This window comes from Lactuca serriola, chromosome 8 (assembly GCF_051521515.1).
Source record: "Lactuca serriola cultivar US96UC23 chromosome 8, Lser_US96UC23_V15, whole genome shotgun sequence".
NCBI lineage: Eukaryota > Viridiplantae > Streptophyta > Magnoliopsida > Asterales > Asteraceae > Lactuca > Lactuca serriola.
The window spans coordinates 8649397-8669872 of NC_136415.1; the positions used below are offsets into that span (position 1 = coordinate 8649397).

Below are 20476 nucleotides of genomic sequence, written 5' to 3' on the forward strand. Positions count from 1 at the left end.
TTTATGCACTAAAATGACCAAAAGCTCATAACATCCAAAACTAGCTAGATCTAACAAATGCATCATCAAGATACAAACTTTATACCTCTAGAAGATAAATCAAGGTGAACAAAGTCCAGGTCTACAAGCTCCAATGCAACCATCACTTCTACAAGAAGTTCCTTCTTCTCCAAGGTTCACCATGAATACTCGAAAGCACTCAAAATCACCTTCTTTTAGCCCACAAGGCTCATCTAAGGTTAGGGTTTCATGAAATGGGTGTTGGAGGGTGGAGGCTAACAATAGAGTGAGTTTGGGGGTGTTAAGGAGCTTAAAGAGGGATTAAACCACGAAAATAGGGTTTGGGCAATGATTGCGTACGCACAATGTACTCCTGGTACGCCCAACATACTCAGGATTCCATTAGTACGCCCATCGTACACCTTTTTGTATGCCCAACGTACCCAACTTGGCCCAAAATCACCCAAACTTCAAACGGTTATAACCACTTCGTTCTAACCCCATTTTCGACATTCTTTATATCCACGAAAAGGCATTGAGGAGCTCTACAACCCTATCTAATTACTTTTAACTTAAAACACATCGAACTAAAATCCATAATTCATAAAAGAAGTCGGAAAACATTGCATTCCCATTTTACCCTTTGACTCCAAAGTGCAAACCGAACTATTCGGTCACATATCTACATTACCCATATCCAAATGCGCCTAAATCTTACCTTTTAAAGGCCTAATCCGTATTATTACCGCTCTTCGGGCCACAACCTCGAATTAGGAATCGATTCAGAACAAGGCGTTATAGATTATCTCTAGATTGAGGTGAGTCTCCTCATTGTACCCATGGGTCGAAGGCACCAATTCCGACCCACTAGGATATGTTATATGCTTGTTGTCATTGTGACTCTTGTTGTATGCATTTATGCTTGTTTTTTACATGTATGTGGGCTGAAATAGATCCGGGTGTGAAATAGACCTGTACGATTGAAAAATATTGATCGAGTTGAAATAGAATCGGGGGTGAAATAGACCCGGTATAGCCTTGCGCAGACATACGAGTTGAAATAGACTCGGGGGTGAAATAGACCCGATACAACCTTGAGCTGACATATGAGTTGAAATAGACTCGGGGTGAAATAGACCCGGTACAGTTTCAAATGGTTGATAAGAAATAATGGTGTTTCTATGTTGAATTAAAAATGAAAATTTTACCTTATGGTTTTTGGGTCATTACAATACCCACACAATGGTCTTGACAACTACTACAACATTCCTTTAGGTTTTTTAGTCGATTCCAACTTTTCTTTTTAGCCTGATACTTTGTAAGGAAGGAGTATTCTAAAATGATTTTATAAAAATCATAGCTCCCCCATATGGATTTTGTTTTTGGCGTTCTTTGCTTCAAAAAATTTATCTCAAGGAGTACTATGATTCTCCTTTTTATGAATATTGCTAATACTTAACCAATTTGTTTGTAAATTTTTACATCACAAGTTTTTACGTGGTATTGATTTTTATATTTTATAAAATTCATATTTCATTTACATGAAGTTTGATTTTTACGAAATTTATATTTTCATGATCACACTAAAGTGTACTTTTCGAATACGTCATAATATACACACACACGTTAGTCGGACTTTTTGGGCGCTTGATTTCTAGCCTTTTGGTTTGACTAGCCGTATTTTTACGAATATTTAAGGATGTAATCACATAATTTATTAGTAGTAAATAAATTTAACATCTTCTACTTTACAATTATTTGATTATACTATTTTTAAGGACGGTTGGTGACGTTTTTTCTCAGTTATCAGTTGTCACATATTCTTTATGTTTGATGCTCTAAACTTACTACAATTTTATCATTCTACCTCCCAGCTACTATTTTTTTCTTTAGTAGTTCGCTTTTTCTATTTCGACTACCAAAATCTTATCTTTCAACATGTTTAAACCGAATGGAGTGCCCTTATACCGCACCCTACGGTGGTGCGGTGAACACGACATCGACCGAGGGTCGGGAGTACGGTAAGCCCACCATGAAAGACAACTTCACCATGCTTGAATTCGAAATTGGACCCTTGAGTATGTATATTTGGTGTGTGTAACCGTTTAAAAATGGTAGTTTTTGTATTTTTTTTAATTAACATTATAAATACCATACACCACATTTAATTATATTCACAAAACCATTACATTTAAATCATATAAAAAGTCTCAAACCTCTTTTTTAAATGAATCCAAACAACCTTCAATTTACCGCTTAAAACAAATCGCATGCAAATGTTCGTCCTTTGAATCTGTCAGTTTATCAGCCGCAATTTGATCCATCTATGATTTCACCCTGATCCCAACCTACCCCCACCAACTTTACTACCAACAGTATTATATGATGCAACCCCTTAGCACAACCATGATACAAGCTTTCCCCCTATCTTCAAATACATTCAGGGAAGCTAAACCGACACCGGAAGTCGAATATATTCGAGGAACCCAACATGATCTCGAACAGATAGTCAGACCCGAACCCAAACCCAAATTTTTTCAGGAAACCCAGACCGAATGTAACACTTGGATCAGGTGCACATTATTATTATTATTATTATTACTACTACTACTACTATTATTATTATTGTTGTTTTTGTTGTTGTTGATGTTGTTGTTGTTGTTGTTGTTGTTGTTGTGAAATTAAAAGTTTTAATATTGGCCCTTCTCACGACGTGAGGAATGCTTGCTCACGCCGTGAGGAGTGATTTAGACCCGTACATCATTTTAAGGCTCACGACGTGAGTAGTCCAATGCTCGCAACGTGAGAGTGACTGATGACCAAACCCTAAGTTTTTCGATATTTAAGGTAATTAGAGGGATAGGGTTGCCAACCCTTAGCCTCTCTCACTCTCTAAGCCTCCAGAAACCCTAATCATATTCATCCTCAAGATCCTTAGCCATCGTGGTGCATTCTAGCTTGAAGAATAATAGAAGAAGAAGAAATAAGTACTCTAGTGGTGTAGTGGGCAAAGTATGATCATCATCGTCGTCCCTTCCTGCTTTTGGACCTTTGTAAGTATCAAAGGTTCCAACTTTATTGCATATTTTTGGTAGATCTAGGGTTTTTTTTTCTTTTTATTCATGTTATTGCATGATTGAATGAGGTAAATCCATAAAGTTAGCAACTTTATGGATTCCAACAGTTCCTTGTCTATCACATTGCTCAAATCTGAAAGTTGGTGAGGTATATGAGGCATGCATGAAAGTTTGAAGCATATTTCTTCACTCTTGACCTAGAAAGGGGTTGGATCATGTTGGTGCATGCATGGCCATAAGGGAAGCATTTTTATGGACCTTAGGATTCCCCTTTAACTTCTAGATTAGATGGATTCGAGATCTTAATGGAATAAGGGTTTAAAATGGCAACTTATAGCTTCAGACTACTCTCACGACGTGAGATGTAAGATCTCACGACGTGAGAATGGGTGCCCACGTCATGATGTCACTTCAGGTGGTTTCTTTGACTGAGTTGAGTAGGTTGGGCCGAGGCGAGTGGGAATTGGACCGAGTGGACTGTCACGACGTGACCAAGGCCTGCCACGACATGAGGAAAAAAATTTGTCATTAAGGGTCGTTGACTTTGACTTTGACCAAGTTTGACTTAAGGGTATTTTGGATTGTGTTTGAGAATTGGTCATTTGGTTGATTAGGTGATGATTAGAGCTGAGATTCGGAGTCGGGGCCTCATTAGCTATTGTCCAGATTGAGATGTGAGTTTTCCTCATTGTACTCATGGGTCTAAGGCACCAAGGCCGACCTATTGGATTGATATCCTGCTATACATTGATATGCTGAGTATGGATTAGATTTGCATGATATGCATAGACTGGTAGATCTGTAGGATTACCTGTGATTTCTGTCTACATGATTATTTGTCTATTGAATATGTTGTTATTTGTTATATGTCGACATATTGTGTCGGGTTGAGGTTGTTCTGCTTTGTGTTGTAGCCAACAAACCTGGGAGCATTCCAGATATTAGTTGAGGGTCGTTTGGTATGCCAAACTCATACTGAAAGCTCGGGTGCATTCCATATACGAGCTGAGGGCCGGTTGGCATGCCAGACTCATACTAAAGGCCTGAGGGTATTCCACTTCGATGATTGAGGGGACCCGTTGTATATTGGCATTCCAACTCGAGATATTCCATCCTGAGGATGACTGGACCCGGAGATTGACTGGGCCTAGGGTATTCCACCCGATAGTTGATTGGACCTGACATGTTGTTATATATGTTATCTTTTTGTGTGTTGGTACTTGTTGGTGATTTGTTTCACCAATTGTATTTAAGTGTAATGGGTTGACTTGTTGACCAAAATCAATCTTGATGAATATTAAACAAGTAAGGAAGGTGCGGAGTGCACACGTGTTTAAGTTTATTCAAGATTAAAAGTAGATTGTCTTTGATGGGCGAAGCCCCTGAACGAACGGGGGTCCAGGGGCAGCTTCCCTGGGAGCGGTGTCCAAGGGGCAGAGCCTCTAGCTGCATTGAAAATGCATCAGAAATCCAAATTTAGAATATCTGACTCGTTTTTTTTTTTTTTTTTTTTTTTTTTTTGCTTGGTATTAATCCTTATAGAAAACCCGGATTTATGACAGTTTTTGGCTGGTGCCAAACTGTTTTATGACAGTTTTGATAATTTTCAGACAAATGAGGTATTTAACCAATTTTGGTCAGTTTTTTGGAACTAACGAAATTCATACATCCTATTCTCTGTTCTGAATCTCTTCTAAGTCTTATCCAATCAAAGATTATGGAGTACCACCCAAATACTTTGATTTGATAGTGAAATCACAATTATCAGAATATCCAAGTGCCTTTATTACCCCAAAATTCTAACAATATTTTGGGGAACTCACTAAGCTTTGACTTACGGTTTTAGTTGTTGTTTCAGGTACTTCTGATGATCGCGGGAAGACGAAGACATGACCGTACACATCCTCTATTTATGGCTTTATAATTTTGGGATATTCTAATATGGATAAACAATTTGAAAACAATGATTTTGTAAACATTTTATGACTATGGGTTGTTTTTGAAAGTTTTAAATTGTTGTGATTTTTGGGATGCTACACCGAACCTTCTAACCCCAAATGAAAAGGAAAAAGAAAAGCATTGGTTAGAAAAGAGAAGGTAGTGACTCAACTATGACATACGGAAAATGAAAGGAGATTAACAGAATCATGGGTCGATATTTCGGAGGATCCCAAAACCAGAAATACGCAAAAAAAAAATGAGCGTTTTGGCGAAGAATTATGGAGTAATTTCTTAGCATTATGGGTCATGATGAATACCGTACAAATGATGGATGTAATAAGAAGTTTCGCAAAATGAACCAAACGATTACAAAATTCAACATGATTTACAACTTGCTAAGCCAACGAAAAAGCGGGGAAAGTGATCAACAAAATTTTAAGATGACGCTTAAAATTTTTCAAGTTGATAACAATAAAAAGCTTTTCAAATTTACCGATGTTCATAAATTTTAGGCGCGTTCTCAAAATGGATAAAAGGGTATGGTAGTGAAGAAGGTGGTGAAAAAATAATCAAAATTTATTACACAAGTTATACTACTTCATTGGATGCACATTTTGGGCTTGATTTTAACGAAGATGATGAACTCGAACTTGAAAAGGTAGTTCAACAAATGGGTCGAGATAAGGCGAAAAAAAAGGGTCTTTATCGAATACATCGGGAGAGTCGAATACATTCAAAAGGTCGTTAGTAATTTCGTAATTTATAATTTGAATTTTGAAAATGAGAAACTGGAGGAGAAAAAGAAAGATCGACATTAGAAGCAAAGAGTGCGACAGGAAAAACAGAAAAGCCGTGATATGAATTTTTTAACAAAACTAATCAATCATCTCAACAAAAACGAGTTCGATATGTTTTTGAGTGCTAGAGCGGAATTTATTAAAAAAAAATATATATTATAATTAGTCTTATTTTGTAGTATTTTAATTTAATCATAGTTTTTAGTGATGTAATCGTTTTTAATTAAACTAAGTACTCTCCTTTTATTAAATTTATATAATTACATTTATTAAATTATATTTTGTTTAAATAAAAAATACAAAACAAAAAAAAGTATGATAATATACGGTGATAAGAAAATGATGTGATGCTGACGTGACATGTTAAAAATATGATAATTTGTGTTATAACACCCACTAGTCTTAGTGTTTCGACCTCACATATCAAGATACATTTCAAGGCCTAACCATGATTCAAAACCCGACACGAAAATAAACGGATATTAACATAACTCAACACAAATATACATAGGTAAGGTTAGAGTCAAACTTTTTCAACTTGTTTACTGTTTCGACACGTTTGTCAAGTCTAAGATAACTAGTTGTCGTTTTCTAAATTATAAAATTTATAATAATTAACTTGCCATTAACAAAGTTAAATTAAGACAAAAAAAAAATCCAACAAACTACGTTATACATTTTGAGTTTAGTACTGTAAACAACTCAAACTCATCCATTGATACATAATGGGGGCAAAACTGTCATAAACCATAAAGTTCAATTCAGATTTCAGACTTTAGTAATTTTGAGTCTAAAATAATAAAATCTCGTCGCCTGATCCAGTGCCCGTATAGCAAGCCGCCGATCCACCGCCGGTGGAGACACCGTCTCTTCTTTTATTAGTTGTCAGGCAGCGTACTCGCATCCACCACCATGTCTGCTTCGATAAGGCGCAGAATCCAAATCGAGGTTAACTCCTCCGATACAATAGACGATGATAAGGAGAAAATAGATCTCGGCAGCGATGAGCCCACACCGTCCGACGGAAACGTCACAGAAGATCACGATCCTTTCGCCGGAGGTAAAGTCCGTAGGAAAGCATCTATTGCCAGAAGTTTCAGAGGTGATTATGTTGATGTTCGCTCCAAGCCCTATCTCATGAAAATTCTCGAAAAACAAGGCAAGTGAATTGAGTCATTTCCAAATATAAAAGTCAAATTGTTGATGTACTAGCTTATCTTTCAATTATGATATTTTTGAATTAAGTTCATCAACTGATTGATGATGAAGTAGCTCGATTGAATCAGTTGAATACAACAAGATGCAATTTGTTCAACTCTACCCGTGGTAGATATTTGGTGTGAGCATTCAGATGTCTGTTATTTTGGATAGTATATAGCTTGAGGCAGCTAGCAGGATTAGCAATATGCTGATTAGATATATATTTTTTTTTCATGGAGTGATAGTTGAAGATATGCAGGTGACAGGGGAGTCATCTTTGCTGATGAAGTTCTCAAGTTTACAGGTTCAGGAAAGATGAAACGCAGAATTCTTGTAATTACCAATTTTGCCATCTACGTTGTTGATCAAGAGACATATACACTTAAAAGACGGATTGCCCTTGCTGCAGTCGAGAAGCTTTGTTTGAGTGAATTAAGTGATAATTTTTTTTCCATTATCGTCCCTACCGAGTATGATCTTCTCTTGGCTAGTACTCGCAAGACTGAGATTGTAAGCCTGTTGGTGGAATCTATGAAGAACACATCAAATTACGAATTGGAAGTTCACCTATCTAACAGGTAATTCTAAATTTGTAATGTGCATTAGTTTTGATGCTTTTGTCATTTCATCATGCGTCAACTTACTTTCATTTCTTTCTAATACAAATACTTGTTAACTAGATTTTTGGTCCTTTTGTATATCGGATTATTGCAATTGTGGTATTTATTTGAGCCTTTTGCATTCCAAGAAAATGATTATACATTTGGGATCAAAATTGCAAAATTAGCTATACTTTGATTTATTTCTTAGACCATCTCCGACCCATAAGACCATTCTCAGTATTCATTTCCTTACTAATTAGCATCAGTTTTTACATCAAAAAGTATATAGCAACAAATGATGAAAAAATGGGATTTGGGGTGGGGTGGGGTTGGGTTGGAGGTGCCGATATTAAGGCATTGTACTTTCAACTTCTTTTCTAATTAGAACATTATACTTTGAGAAATCAACCAAATTATTTCATTTAAATTTTCATTGTCGTAGTTTGTACTTGAATGACAGTGTTATAATTGGGTAGATTTTTTCAAAGTATAATCAATAATGATGTAATAAAAAGAAATGAAAGTAGAATGTTATAATAAAGAAATTAATAAAAGTACGTTGCTAATTCTTGCATTGAATCCTTCCTTTTGTGTTTTTGCTTATTTAGTTCTTGTGTCTGTCGTCATGCTTTTGCAGTTTTGAGTACCATGCTACTTCTGAGATAGTTAAAGAAATTCAGTTTGAGGAGGTTGAAGGTAAACCTATTTTCACCAACTTATATTCATTACTACAATTTATATTTTCTTGAACTACAACATTTACAATTAACCCTTAATTTACTTATTATATTTCAGGTGGTATCCGAACAAGAATTGTTAAAAAGTAAAGAGCTGTTTATGTTCATAGTTATTCGTAAGCAGTTGTTTTGTAATTCTTTTATTTTTGTGTGTAATATGATTGTTTTCCTTTCCAACTTTTACAATTAACCCTAATTGAACATGATTTCGAGTTTTCTCTGTTTTGTATTATATTTTAGCACTTATGCAAACAACGTTTCACTTTATTCCAAGTTTATGTAACAAAGTGGTTTGTTTTTTATAGGACCAAAAGATACACTACTTTACTGGTAAGTGGTTATATGATAGAAACATAAAATTAGTTCTTTTTGTTTCAATGTTGCATATTTCTGCCAGGCAAATTTCGTTTAAAAGACAATTTTGTTGCATAAAGTAGGATACTCTAAAAGTAACACATTTTTACATAAATAAGCATTCTACCTGTAACCTATTTCAGTATGGGAGGAAACTATGATTGAAATACATTTGATAACATGGTTTGTTTTTTTTCCATTAAGTCTTATATGGATAGGAAAATGACTATCTTTCTTTAATAAATGAAGATTTTTTTTTTGCCACTTGTTACACTCTCACTTAATTTGCCAAATGTCATTTTGTCGTTATTTTGAATTAATTTTTTTTTCCACGTATTATTTTACGAGTTTTTCTATTTTATTAAATTTCATATAATATTTTAATGTAGTAAGTATAACTGATGTAGGAATAAATGGATGTCAATTTTATTAATGAAATTACCTTTTAATTTTAAAATGCTTAAAATTAAAGCTCATTAGTGTATTTTATTTATTTAAATTATTTGTTTAAATTACCTTTTATTTTATTTTTCTTATAAATTTAAAGTTCTCAAATATTTTGACCTTTATATTTAATTTTTTTTAAATTAATCCATATAATAAATAAATCTCACAACTAGTTATATGTTTATTTACCTTTACATTGATGTTATCATAGAAAAAGCTGGGAGTAAAAAAAAAGGGAAAATAAATAAAAGGTTAGCGTATTGGCTTAACCTATGTTATTTGGCTTAACCCATTAAGTCATTATGTCCAGATTAAGGCAAAAAATAGCAATCATGTATGCTCAACTAAATATGTAACATATTATGATTCCTATAACATATTACATTCCTTATAAAAACATTCCAAGAAGCAAACAAAAGGCCTCCTAACATGTTATGCACCAAATGTCTTATTGATATAAATTTCGATTGTAAACAATAAAAGGCTGTTATATTTATATTACGCTAGACTAGATACACCAGTGATTCGAATGTTCTCCACCAATTTCACGACCTCCGCCATTTTTGGCCTCTGCTCCGGCGACTTCCCAACACATTGCATGGCTATCTGCAACATCTCAACCATCTCCTCTTCTATATTGGGGTACTTCAAAAGCTCCACATCAAAAACCTCAGCTGTCCATTCCTCCTGAACCACTGAGTGCACCCATCTCACCAAGTGCACCACCTCATTCCCACACGTTGCATTAGCCGGTGACTTTCCGGTGAGAAGCTCAAGTAGTAAAACCCCAAAAGAGTAGACGTCTGATGCTTGGTAGATTTTCTTGGCGGCCATTGTTTCCGGTGCTTGGTAGCCACCGCCCCTCACCGCCGCCGGAGTCGTCACTGCCGCCAGTCCCATTTCAGAGATACAACCGTGGCGGTGGCAGTTGAGGAAGGTGTTGGAGGATTTTATGTTTCCATGAACAAGCTTTCCTCCGGATTGTGTGTGGATGTGAGTTATTCCTTTTGCTACTCCCACTGCTATTTTTAATCGGCTTTCCCAATCTAAAGGTTTCGTATTATTTCCTATTTTTGCTGCAAAATGAAAATCAGACCATCAACAACAAAATAAATAAGAAACATTCCCTTAAGTTTACAACTTACCATGTAACATCGAAGAAACGCTTCCTTCATTGAAGTAGTCATACACCATTAACTTTTCATCTTTGGAGTAGTAATAAGCTCTTAAAGGAACCACATTCTCATGTCGTATGCTTCCAACAACCTCCATTTGTTGCTCAAATTCCCGTTTTGTTACATACACGTCTTTTAATCTCTTCACCACAACTGCATTTGAATCCTCCAATGCTGCTTTATAAGTTGTACCGAAAGTACCCTTCCCCAGAACCTCTGCAGAAGCCCTAAAAAGATCCTCCAAGTTGAACGCCAGGTTACTTCCCTCAAAGAAAACCAGGTTCCCGTTTCCGTTTCCATTTCCAAGGCTTCTCGATCGCAAATTCTCCATGCCCTTTTGATTCTTATCTGTTCTCTGCAGATCCTGATTTTTAGCTTCTGTCTTCAAATGCCAAACAACCAATAGCAAAGCAAGTAGTCCTAGCACTAATACGGAACAACCGATCACGATCCCAAGGACTGCAGATTCACTCAGTTTGGAGGGTTTCTTTTGAGGAGAAAGAGCAGGAAGCGATAATGAACCAGAGTTTGGTGCGAGGTTGTTTCCGAGAAAAGCCGAGCTAGGAAATCTTCCGAGAGATCGAGGCACGGTTCCAGTGAAAAAATTGTTGGACAAATCTATAATCTGTAAACTCGAGATACGGAAATCGGGGATTTCACCGGAAAGTGAGTTGTTAGCGAGACTCAAAACTGTGAGGTGAGTCAGACTTGAAATGGAAGGAGAAATGCTTCCGGTAAAACCATTGTGGGAGAGATTAAGAACAGAGAGATTGTCCCAGACGGATAAATTCAAAGGTAATGGACCAGAGAAGTTATTGCATTGAAGATGTAGAGATGTTAAGTTTTTCAGATTGGAGAAATCAGATGGAAAAGGACCTGATAATCCATTGGATCTTAAACTCAAGATCTGAAGATTTGATAGTCTGCTGAGAGTGTTTGGAGGTATAGGGCCATGAAAACTAAGCGCAGGCAAACGAAGAGCTATTATCGATGAACGTTGATGATCACATGTCACCCCAGTCCAGTTACTACAAGCCAAAGAATTCATTCGCCAGTTAATCGCAGAAGAATGCGGAATTTTTTGGATGAAATCGAGTAAGATCTTCTTATCTTCTGTAGGTTCAGTTGTAACTAGAGAGAAAATAGCCCCAAACAAGAATACTGCAATGAAACTGAACTTGTTCATCGTCTCCGTTTTCTCTCAAAACCTACAAAACCTTCCACATCTGCATGAAATCTAACATAAGGAACGAGTAAATACACAAAACTTTAACAGAATCAGTGTATGATAGAATCATAAAACGATTATCTTCATTCTGTTGAACATAGACCTAATTAAACTGAAAAAAAAAACGTAAATATATGAATGTACGTCTTCCTGTGTTTCGGAATGCAATTGAAGGTCGGCACATTCAGAAAACGCCTTCATGATTTCGTATACAGCACACATATTCATGATTGTACGAATGCCAAATTTGCAAAAAAGGAAAAGTTAAAGCTAGAAACTCACCAATGGACGAACAGATCTCAACTCCTTGGGCTCTGTAACAACTCCATCAAAACCTCCAAACAATCGGGCTTATGTGTCGATTTTACTCGAGAAGCGGACGTATAGAAATGTCGAAAGGGAACGAACAATGAAACGGCAGAAAGAAACTCTGCTCAAATCTGAGTGAGTGAGAGAGATTGCGTGTGGCAGAAGGATTAATAATTTTTGTACGGAAAAAGTGAGTAAATTCTACTATTGGTGTTGCAGGGAGAGATATGGCGGGATAACTGGAGGATGCACATGGTGATGGAGTATAGACGAAGAACTTTAATCAAAGTGTCTTTGTAAAACTAAAAGAAAAATAACAAAATATTATTATAACATTATTAACATATGCATTGATGGGCATGTTTTTTTGTACAAAAAGAATTATAATAAGTTTTACAAAAACCATTCTTTTCTCCTTTTTCTGCATAAACATGTATATGTGTTTTATATATATCATAGTATCATAGTATCAATATGAAATTATCATTTCTAATCAAACTAGCTGTATAAAATAATATTTAAAAATGTTTGTTGTTTAAAACTATAAAAAAGAAATCACTTGTTTGTATGTCTCATGTAGGAAAACCACAAAACTTATCATATTTCATAATAAAAAAATTAACTTTTCTGTTTTTATAATAAATAAATTACGCTTTAATTACAATTCTTATACCGCATAACAATATATTTACTACTTATGATAAAAGAAATAAATATATTAAAAAACAATTTTTAACCGTTTTGATAGGTTCTATTTTTATAAATGTGGATGAAGTTAAGTATCAACAAATCAGAGTGGCGCAGCGGAAGCGTGGTGGGCCCATAACCCACAGGTCCCAGGATCGAAACCTGGCTCTGATAAATAAGAGTAGCTTCCGCCTTAATTTTGTTTTTGCTTTCTACATTCCAGACGATGTCGTTTTGTAAAGCAACGGACAGGATCTAATAGAGGCCCCGCGATATATCGGGGTTACATGCTAAAAGTTTATTAAAAAAACATACAGAAAACGAAAAGAACAGGAAAACCCTAATTCTTCAATTTCCTTTAAAATATCGCGAGAAAATCCGACAACCGACACCATTTTTTCCGAATCTGCAACCTCCGCTTATCTCTCATTCATCAATTATAAGTGAAGATCTCATTCACTTCGTTTCGCTCACCCTCTGTAAGCCATCTCTTATTTCTCGCTACTTTCTCCCTCATTTTCTCTTCATTAAGTACTTAGTAAAATCTACAACCCTAATTTCTATCGTAAGAAGATAAAAGTTTGTGTGCTTATCGATTCCTAATCTCTAGAATTTTCGTGCTTATCGATGCGTGTAGTGAAATAATTGAAATAAATATTTGAACTTCTTCCCTGACCCGAGTTTCTATTAGCTCATGTTTTTTTATCCCTAGAAGCTTTCTTTCTGAACTCGAAATTTAGAGAAAAAAAAAAAGTCGGTAACTTTACCTTCTAATTATGGATTTTATGAAGACTGATTGATCCAGTTGTATCATTTTTTGTGCTGCCTTTGCTAGCAGATTAATTAGACACCTAGAACCAAGTATCTAGTAGATCTGTAAGACCATGAGGAATTCGTTTCAATTTTTTTTTTTTACATTTTGCTTGTTCAATTCGTTCATTTGACTGAAGAAATGCATAAATTTGCTGGAAAAGTTTTTATGCTACAATCTTTTGATTGAAATCCATTACATTTTTGTTGGAAAAAGGAATTTTCCATTCTAAGTATATCTTTTTAATGCACTCAACACTTATGCTAAGATTAGTGATAAAATTCAGAGACATGTTAAGTACATCTTTTGAATGTAATTCCCTACTAAATACTAACTATAACAAAAAAAATTTCTCTATTAATGTAACCAGGGTGAAATGCAAGGTGTATTCTCTACATAAGTAAGTCCCTATCTTTTCTTGATTTGGAGTTTTTTTTGTCATCTCTCTGAATCATAGAATCATATGCAATTTGAACAAAGTTCATTTATAAGATTGATTTTTTTTTGGGGGGCAGTGGTACGAGAGAAAGATGTTTGTTGGGAATATGCTGAGAAACTAGATGGAAACAAGGTGAAATGCAAATTCTGTCTTAGAATTTTAAACGGTGGCATAAGTAGACTAAAGCATCATCTTTCTAGACTTCCAAGTAAAGGTGTAAATCCATGTAGCAAAGTTAGAGATGATGTGAGCGATAGAGTTAGGAACATAATAGCATCAAAAGAAGACATTAAAGAAGTTCCTTCAACAAAAAAACAAAAAAGAGAAGAACCCAAATCTTCTCCTATAACCATCTCTCAAAATAGAAGTCTTGTTACCCTAGAAACATTATCATCTCCAATCACCAAAATCTTTCCCAACATTACCCAAAATGCCCCTAGTAATAACCAAGAAGTTGCAGAAAGAAACATAGCCCTTTTCTTTTTCGAAAACAAACTAGACTTCAGTGTAGCCCGTTCTTCATCTTACCAATTAATGATTGATTCAATCACGAAATGTGGTAATGGGTTTAAAGGTCCTTCACCCGAAACCCTAAAAAACAATTGGTTAGAGATTATAAAAACCGAAGTCTCTTCACAATCTAAAGAAATTGAAAAAGAATGGACAACAACAGGTTGCACCATAATTGTGGAAACATGGACAGATCACAAATCAAGAACTTTAATCAACTTCCTAATTTCATCTCCATCAAGCACATTCTTCCATAAATCCGTAGACGCGAGTTCTTACTTCAAGAACACAAAGTTCTTAACCGATTTGTTCGATTCTGTAATCCAAGAATTCGGTCCCGAAAACATCGTTCAGATAATCTTGGACAACACTTTGAATTGCACAAGTGTAGTGAATCATATTCTCCAAACTTATGGGACGATATTCGTGTCCCCATGTGCTTCACAATGTCTAAATGCAATCTTGAAAGAGTTTTCAAAGATAGATTGGGTGAATCGTTGTATCTTACAAGCACAAGTTATTTCAAAATTCATATACAATGATTCATCGGTTCTTGATATGATGAAAAAGTACACTGTAAATGAAGAAATCATCAAAACGGGAATCACAAAATACGTGTCTCACTTCCTTTCATTGCAATCCATCTTAAAACAACGTTCAAGATTGAAACACATGTTTAATTCCCCTGAGTTCACCAACAACCCTGTGTATGGAAATAAACCACAAAGTATCACATGCATTGAGATTCTTGAAGACAATGAGTTTTGGCGGGGGGTGGAGGAGTGTGTGGCAGTTTCCGACCCGTTTCTAAAGGTGATGAGGGAGGTTTCCGGTGGGAAACCGGCGGTGGGGTCCATTTATGAGCTGATGACAAAAGCTAAGGAGTCGATTAGGACTTATTACATTATGGATGATATAAAGTGTAAAACTTTTTTTGATATTGTGGATCAAAAATGGCAGAGCCACCTTCATTCACCTTTACATTCGGCTGCTGCTTTCTTGAATCCAGGTATTCAATATAATCCAGAAATCAAGTTTCTTGGATCGATAAAAGAAGATTTTTTTAGGGTTTTGGAGAAATTGCTTCCGACTCCTGAATTGAGACGAGATATTACAAATCAAATTCTGTTGTTCACAAGGGCCACAGGGATGTTTGGATGCAATCTTGCTAAGGAGGCCATTGATGCTGTTTCACCTGGTAAGTTTTTGGTGCCTTTTTTTTTTAAACTGTCTGAAAGTGTGAGTAAATGACGATTTTACCCTTGCGTACAGGAATTTGGTGGGAGCAATACGGCGACTCGGCTCCGACACTACAACGAGTTGCAATGAGAATACTGAGTCAAGTGTGCAGCAGTTGTACATTCGAGAGACATTGGAGTATGTTTCAACAAATACATTCGGAGAAAAGAAATAAGATAGATAAAGAAACTTTGAATGATATTGCATACATACATTACAATCTAAAGCTATCAAGGGCAAAAAGGTCAAGTTTAGAGAATGATCCGATACAGGTGGAGGATATTGATATGACTTCAGCATGGGTTGCAGAGAGTGAGAACCCGACCCCGACTCAGTGGCTTGATCGATTTGGTTCGGCTCTTGATGGTAATGATTTGAATACTAGACAGTTTAGTAATTCTATATTTGGTCCAAATGATCATATGTTTAATTTGTAGGCCAGATTGTATAAAAACCACTATATTTTGGTCATTTTTATGGTTTAACAACTATATATTTCAATTTCATCAATGAAAGTTAAAGCCAATTTTTTAATTTTTTTTGGTGTTGACCACTTTGACCTGTTATGGCCTCCTATAGCATGTCAAAGTGGTCAACATAGAAAAATTTGTCAAACTGGTTTGCTTTCATTAACAAAATTGAAATATAGTGGTTGAACCATAAAAATGGTTAAAATACTGTGTTTTTTTAATGTATTTTGCACTTATTTGTAATATATATATATAACGTGAATTATATTTGGTAGCAAATGATATCGATAGCCAAAGAATTTGATTGGTGATCGGCTTAGGTTTGGATTAGTGAAAGTGTACATTTGGTATATTTGTACTCCCCCTACTCCATACATACATTTTTGAATGTGATGCAAAGACATAAATGTTTGGCAAATATAAAATTTACCTTGTTAATTCTAACTTTAATCAAATAACTTTTGTTAAAGATAATCAATAAAATGATTTGGATGAGTAAATGTGTACATTTGGTATGTCTTGTATCTCATAAAATGATTTTTTGCGCTCTTTCATCATTCATAGCCTTGTCTCAATACAAAAGTATATAGCGATGTGTTGGGTCGATGCAACATGCAAGATTGTACAACTAAATTATTATCACATCTGTAATTCTCATAAAAGACTTCAAATTTCAAAACATCATCACCATTAAAGGATACAAAACATACAATACAAGAGAAGTTCATATGTAAATACTCAATCAACAAAATTGTACGTTCGTTTTCGTTTTTCAGATCAAGATTATTCTTGACATAATAGTAGTTGTAATACACGACATATAATAAAAAATAAACTAGTAGACTAAATTAAGCACCACTCACTCCCTCCTAAAAAAAAAAGAAAAGAACACGACACAAGAGCTTCTGTTTAGACCTTCCTGACCTGAATATTATGGGTGGATTGGAACCGCCAGATGGGCTGCCTCCCACTCTGAACAAGTGCCACCTGTTCACCTTCCTTTATCATCCCTTGATTCTGCACACACAAAATAATTATATATTAGTATTTCTTAAAGGAAAATAATAATAATGAAATTACAGTTAAATATTAAAACATAGATTTACCTTCAATGTACCAAGAGCATTTGCAAATGTCTCCTCAGCATCATTAGAGAACTCCATGTAAATCGGGCATACTCCTTGATACAAAGCCAACTTCTGTTGTACTCTTTTCCTGGTTTACAAACAACAATTATTTATTTAAATATTAGAGTAGCATATATATATAATGAAATTACAGTTATTGATAGCATAAGCATATTATATGATTTGTGAGTGACTTACTCATTTGTGAAGGCAAAAATAGTGCCAGTGGGGCGATAATGGCTCAATAAAACAGCCATGAAACCAGTTCTAGTGAACACCACAATTGATGTTCCAAGAGTGTTGGACATTGATGTCGCATGGAATGCAAACATTTCACTCATATGATTCTGCAACATATACTATATAATAAGTAATTTTAAAAGTATTATTCACTCGTAATTAAATTTTTTAACGAAAAAAAAAAGTCAACCTTAAAGGCTTGACCAAGATTAGAGGGTGTGACACCACCGGCTATGCTGGCTTCGGTTCTCAACGACACCGTGTGCATTACTTTAACGGCTTTTAAGGGAAACCTGCAACATGCACCAAGACATTAATTAGTAAATGACCATTTTACCCTTTTGAAAAAAAAGTCTTACTTTCCATGAGCTGTTTCTCCGGATAGCATAACTGCATCAGCACCCTCTCTAACAGCAATAGCAATGTCTGAGACCTCAGCTCTTGTTGGTGTGGGATGAACTATCATGCTTTCAAGCATATTTGTTGCAACAATCACAGCTTTTCCCATGCTACGACATGTCCTGATTATCTCTTCCTAAATTAAACCACAATTAATCACTCTAACTCTACTAATGAATCACAAGACCTTTAACCAAAAAACCAAAACTTACTTACCTGCAACAATGGAACCTCTTCAATAGGCAACTCTGCTCCAAGATCTCCTCTTGCAACCATTGCCTGACCAAAGTGAAGCAACATCATCAGTTTAGGGTTTTTAGGGATTAGGGTTTAGGGTTTAGCAACAAAACAAATTTACCCCATCTGATGCTGTGATGATTGATTGTAAGTTTGGTATAGAGTCTGCACTTTCTATTTTTGGAATTACTTGGATATCTGCATTACAGCCTAACAAAAGAGAAACAACATTGCAATGAAGTTCAAAGTAATAGAATCTGATCCACGTGTGTGTGTTGGCGTGTTGTTGTTATTCTTACTTTTGAGGTAATTCTTCAACTCAATGATGACGTCTGCATCTTTAACAAAGGAGACTGCATAGAAATCAACTTGATTGTCCACTCCAAATTTGATATCATCCCAGTCCTTTTCTGTTGCAATATAGTATCATCATTATATTCCCAAAGGTTGATAATCTTCAAAAGAAATATGAAAATTATTGAAGTCATTAGAAAGATTATGGTTATTGAGTCTAACCAGTAATGGATGGAAGAGTTGCACTTTTTCCTCGAACATTTAAGTGGCGTCTGGATTTGAGTTCACCACCATCCACAACTTCACATTTGACTGAATCTTCAGTTTTGGACTTAACCAACAAAGACATCATACCACCTATGTGTAAGCATATGCTGTCATTTATGTTTTCAAGTTGTGTGGAAATTGACCTAATCTATTTCAAGTAATATCCTGAATGTAAAAGTAAAACAATCAGGTGTGATGTAAGAGGTCATTTTAAGCATACCATCAACCAAAAGCATGTCACCAGCTTCAACATCATTCACAAAATCATCATAGTTAACACTAACACAGTCTGCTGTCCCAACACCCCTTTTTATGGTGAAAGTGAATTCTTCACCATTTACTAAGTTAACAGGCTGTGGCAAGTCCCCACTCCTGACTTCAGGCCCCTGTGAACAGATGAAAATATTATGATTCCTTCTGAATGATTGGCAAAAAAAAAAATCCTGATAAAAGATGAAGCCTACCTTTGTGTCGAGCATAATGGCAATAACATTATCCTTGGATTGAGCATTGTATTCTTTAACCAAGTCGATAACTTTCTGATGAGATGCATGGTCTCCATGGGACATGTTCAGTCTTGCTACATTCATCCCAGCCTCAGCCAGCTTCCATATCATTTCCTTGGTGTCTGTGGATGGACCTATTGTGCAAACAATTTTTGTCTTGCGTTTCACCAATGGTCTGGACCATATACCTACCGATGAATCACCTTGCTGTAAAACTTCCGGTGATTGATGATTCCTTTCTATCTGATGACAAAAAGAAATTTTCGTATCAGGTTAAAAGCAGCCCAGAATGAAGATGAAAGAGATTATGGACAACACATATAATTGCAATGATAGAAGGGGCGGTTTTAACAGTGTAAAGTTGGCGTTTGATGCAGTTTTAAGCTCGACAAATACTGGCTGATAGATGAATGCTGAACGTAAATTGGTCACAAAATCCATTTTTGCATTTAAAACCTAATACGACTGAAATAAAAGATCCAGCGGTATGTTTGAGCGTAAGCTGAAATCAAGCATGACAACCAATCCAGATCAACCAAAACCAACCAACGAGAAAAAATTAAAGCGATATACGACCTTGGTTACGTCTTCAGGTGTAACCGGAATAACTTCGACCTCCTGTCTCCTTGCGGTGACGCTAAGAACACGGTGGTGGTTCTGACTAATCCGATCATTGTTACCAATCAGAAGTTTGGAAGCGAAACCACTAGGCTTGATCTTTTCAATCTGATTGCTAAGAGAACCGGAAGAGCTAGGGCACGCAAATGAAGTATGAGTCAACTTGGAAGCAACCACTTGAGCCATTGATTGTTGGAAAACTCAAATCAAATTTGATTATTTTGATAGGGAGCAGGAAGAACCAAATCAAATGGAATCAACAGGTAGATATAATTTTGCAGACCAAAATGAGGATTATTATAAAATGAGGGTGAGGGCGATGGTATCCGTGTGAAGTTGTGTTTGGGGAAATCGCCGCTTATATTTTGGAGAGAAAGATGGAATGGCCGTTTCTCGTTTGTATCGAAGAGGCGTAGCAAAACAAGTGCAGTGCTGAGTGGACTTTCCTGAATAGGTGTTGCTGTTGCTTCAAAATTGAAATCAAAACTTTTTTTTTAGAATATTATTTCAAAACTATGTAAATGAATTTGACCCGAAAATCCAAATCGAATTGAAACCTAAATCGAACCGAACCGAATTGAGCCACAATAAACAATTCGATTCAAGTTTCGGATATCTATATTATGTTTATTCGGTTATTGGGTTATTCCGTCCGGGTTTATCCAAACAAGAGTTTATTCAATTTTAAATACTCTGAATAAGCATTCCTCATCCCCTTTATCTGATCAATAGAAATCAAAATTACGATTCACACTTTTGTCATTG

The 20476-nt window shown here is 35.6% G+C and overlaps 4 protein-coding genes across 6 annotated transcripts; 2 read left to right on the forward strand and 2 right to left on the reverse strand.

Moving 5' to 3' along the window:
• Positions 1-6563: 6563 nt before the first annotated feature.
• On the forward strand, positions 6564-8621 carry LOC145070738 (myosin heavy chain-like protein). Its single transcript, XM_079017698.1, has 4 exons — positions 6564-6974; positions 7275-7593; positions 8255-8313; positions 8413-8621. The coding sequence occupies exons 1-4, from the start codon at positions 6728-6730 to the stop codon at positions 8442-8444; spliced, it is 657 nt and encodes a 218-aa protein (XP_078873824.1). The 5' UTR covers positions 6564-6727; the 3' UTR covers positions 8445-8621.
• An 869-nt stretch (positions 8622-9490) lies between these two features.
• Positions 9491-12154, reverse strand: LOC145066545 (putative inactive receptor kinase At4g23740). Of its 2 annotated transcripts, none has more exons than XM_079013833.1 (3): positions 11841-12154; positions 10301-11556; positions 9491-10231 (listed from the first exon to the last, which is right to left on the reverse strand). In XM_079013833.1, the coding sequence occupies exons 2-3, from the start codon at positions 11514-11516 to the stop codon at positions 9654-9656; spliced, it is 1794 nt and encodes a 597-aa protein (XP_078869959.1). In that variant the 5' UTR covers positions 11517-11556; positions 11841-12154; the 3' UTR covers positions 9491-9653. The 2 variants fall into 2 exon arrangements, with proteins under 2 accessions (XP_078869959.1, XP_078869958.1); XM_079013832.1 differs by having other exon boundaries at positions 10301-11567.
• Positions 12155-12882: 728 nt separating this feature from the next.
• LOC145067494 (hAT transposon superfamily) lies at positions 12883-16375 on the forward strand. Of its 2 annotated transcripts, XM_079014627.1 has the most exons (4): positions 12883-13033; positions 13736-13765; positions 13881-15512; positions 15587-16375. In XM_079014627.1, coding segments are annotated over exons 2-4 (2037 nt in total). In that variant the 5' UTR covers positions 12883-13033; positions 13736-13764; the 3' UTR covers positions 15991-16375. The 2 variants fall into 2 exon arrangements, with proteins under 2 accessions (XP_078870753.1, XP_078870752.1); XM_079014626.1 differs by lacking the exons at positions 12883-13033; positions 13736-13765 and having other exon boundaries at positions 13772-15512.
• A 319-nt stretch (positions 16376-16694) lies between these two features.
• PKP-BETA1 (plastidic pyruvate kinase beta subunit 1) lies at positions 16695-20139 on the reverse strand. The gene is made up of 12 exons (XM_079015230.1): positions 19670-20139; positions 19052-19336; positions 18808-18973; positions 18543-18677; positions 18326-18436; positions 18148-18236; positions 18006-18068; positions 17750-17925; positions 17581-17683; positions 17349-17497; positions 17130-17238; positions 16695-17040 (listed from the first exon to the last, which is right to left on the reverse strand). The coding sequence occupies exons 1-12, from the start codon at positions 19895-19897 to the stop codon at positions 16933-16935; spliced, it is 1722 nt and encodes a 573-aa protein (XP_078871356.1). The 5' UTR covers positions 19898-20139; the 3' UTR covers positions 16695-16932.
• Positions 20140-20476: the final 337 nt, after the last annotated feature.

Bases quoted from the DNA above. Each gene is read 5' to 3' on its own strand.
- LOC145066545 (XM_079013833.1), bottom strand. From the start codon at position 11,516: ATGAACAAGTTCAGTTTCATTGCAGTATTCTTGTTTGGGGCTATTTTC. The intron at 10,232-10,300 runs GTAAGTTGTAAA...TTCATTTTGCAG, and splicing joins CGTTTCTTCGATGTTACATG to CAAAAATAGGAAATAATACG.
- LOC145067494 (XM_079014626.1), top strand. From the start codon at position 13,829: ATGCAATTTGAACAAAGTTCATTTATAAGATTGATTTTTTTTTGGGGG. The intron at 15,513-15,586 runs GTAAGTTTTTGG...CCTTGCGTACAG, and splicing joins CATTGATGCTGTTTCACCTG to GAATTTGGTGGGAGCAATAC.
- LOC145070738 (XM_079017698.1), top strand. From the start codon at position 6,728: ATGTCTGCTTCGATAAGGCGCAGAATCCAAATCGAGGTTAACTCCTCC. The intron at 6,975-7,274 runs GCAAGTGAATTG...GAAGATATGCAG, and splicing joins GAAAATTCTCGAAAAACAAG to GTGACAGGGGAGTCATCTTT. The intron at 8,314-8,412 runs GTAAACCTATTT...ATTATATTTCAG, and splicing joins TCAGTTTGAGGAGGTTGAAG to GTGGTATCCGAACAAGAATT.
- PKP-BETA1 (XM_079015230.1), bottom strand. From the start codon at position 19,897: ATGGCTCAAGTGGTTGCTTCCAAGTTGACTCATACTTCATTTGCGTGC. The intron at 17,684-17,749 runs GTAAGACTTTTT...TGCATGTTGCAG, and splicing joins GGAGAAACAGCTCATGGAAA to GTTTCCCTTAAAAGCCGTTA. The intron at 17,498-17,580 runs GTTGACTTTTTT...TATATGTTGCAG, and splicing joins ATCTTGGTCAAGCCTTTAAG to AATCATATGAGTGAAATGTT.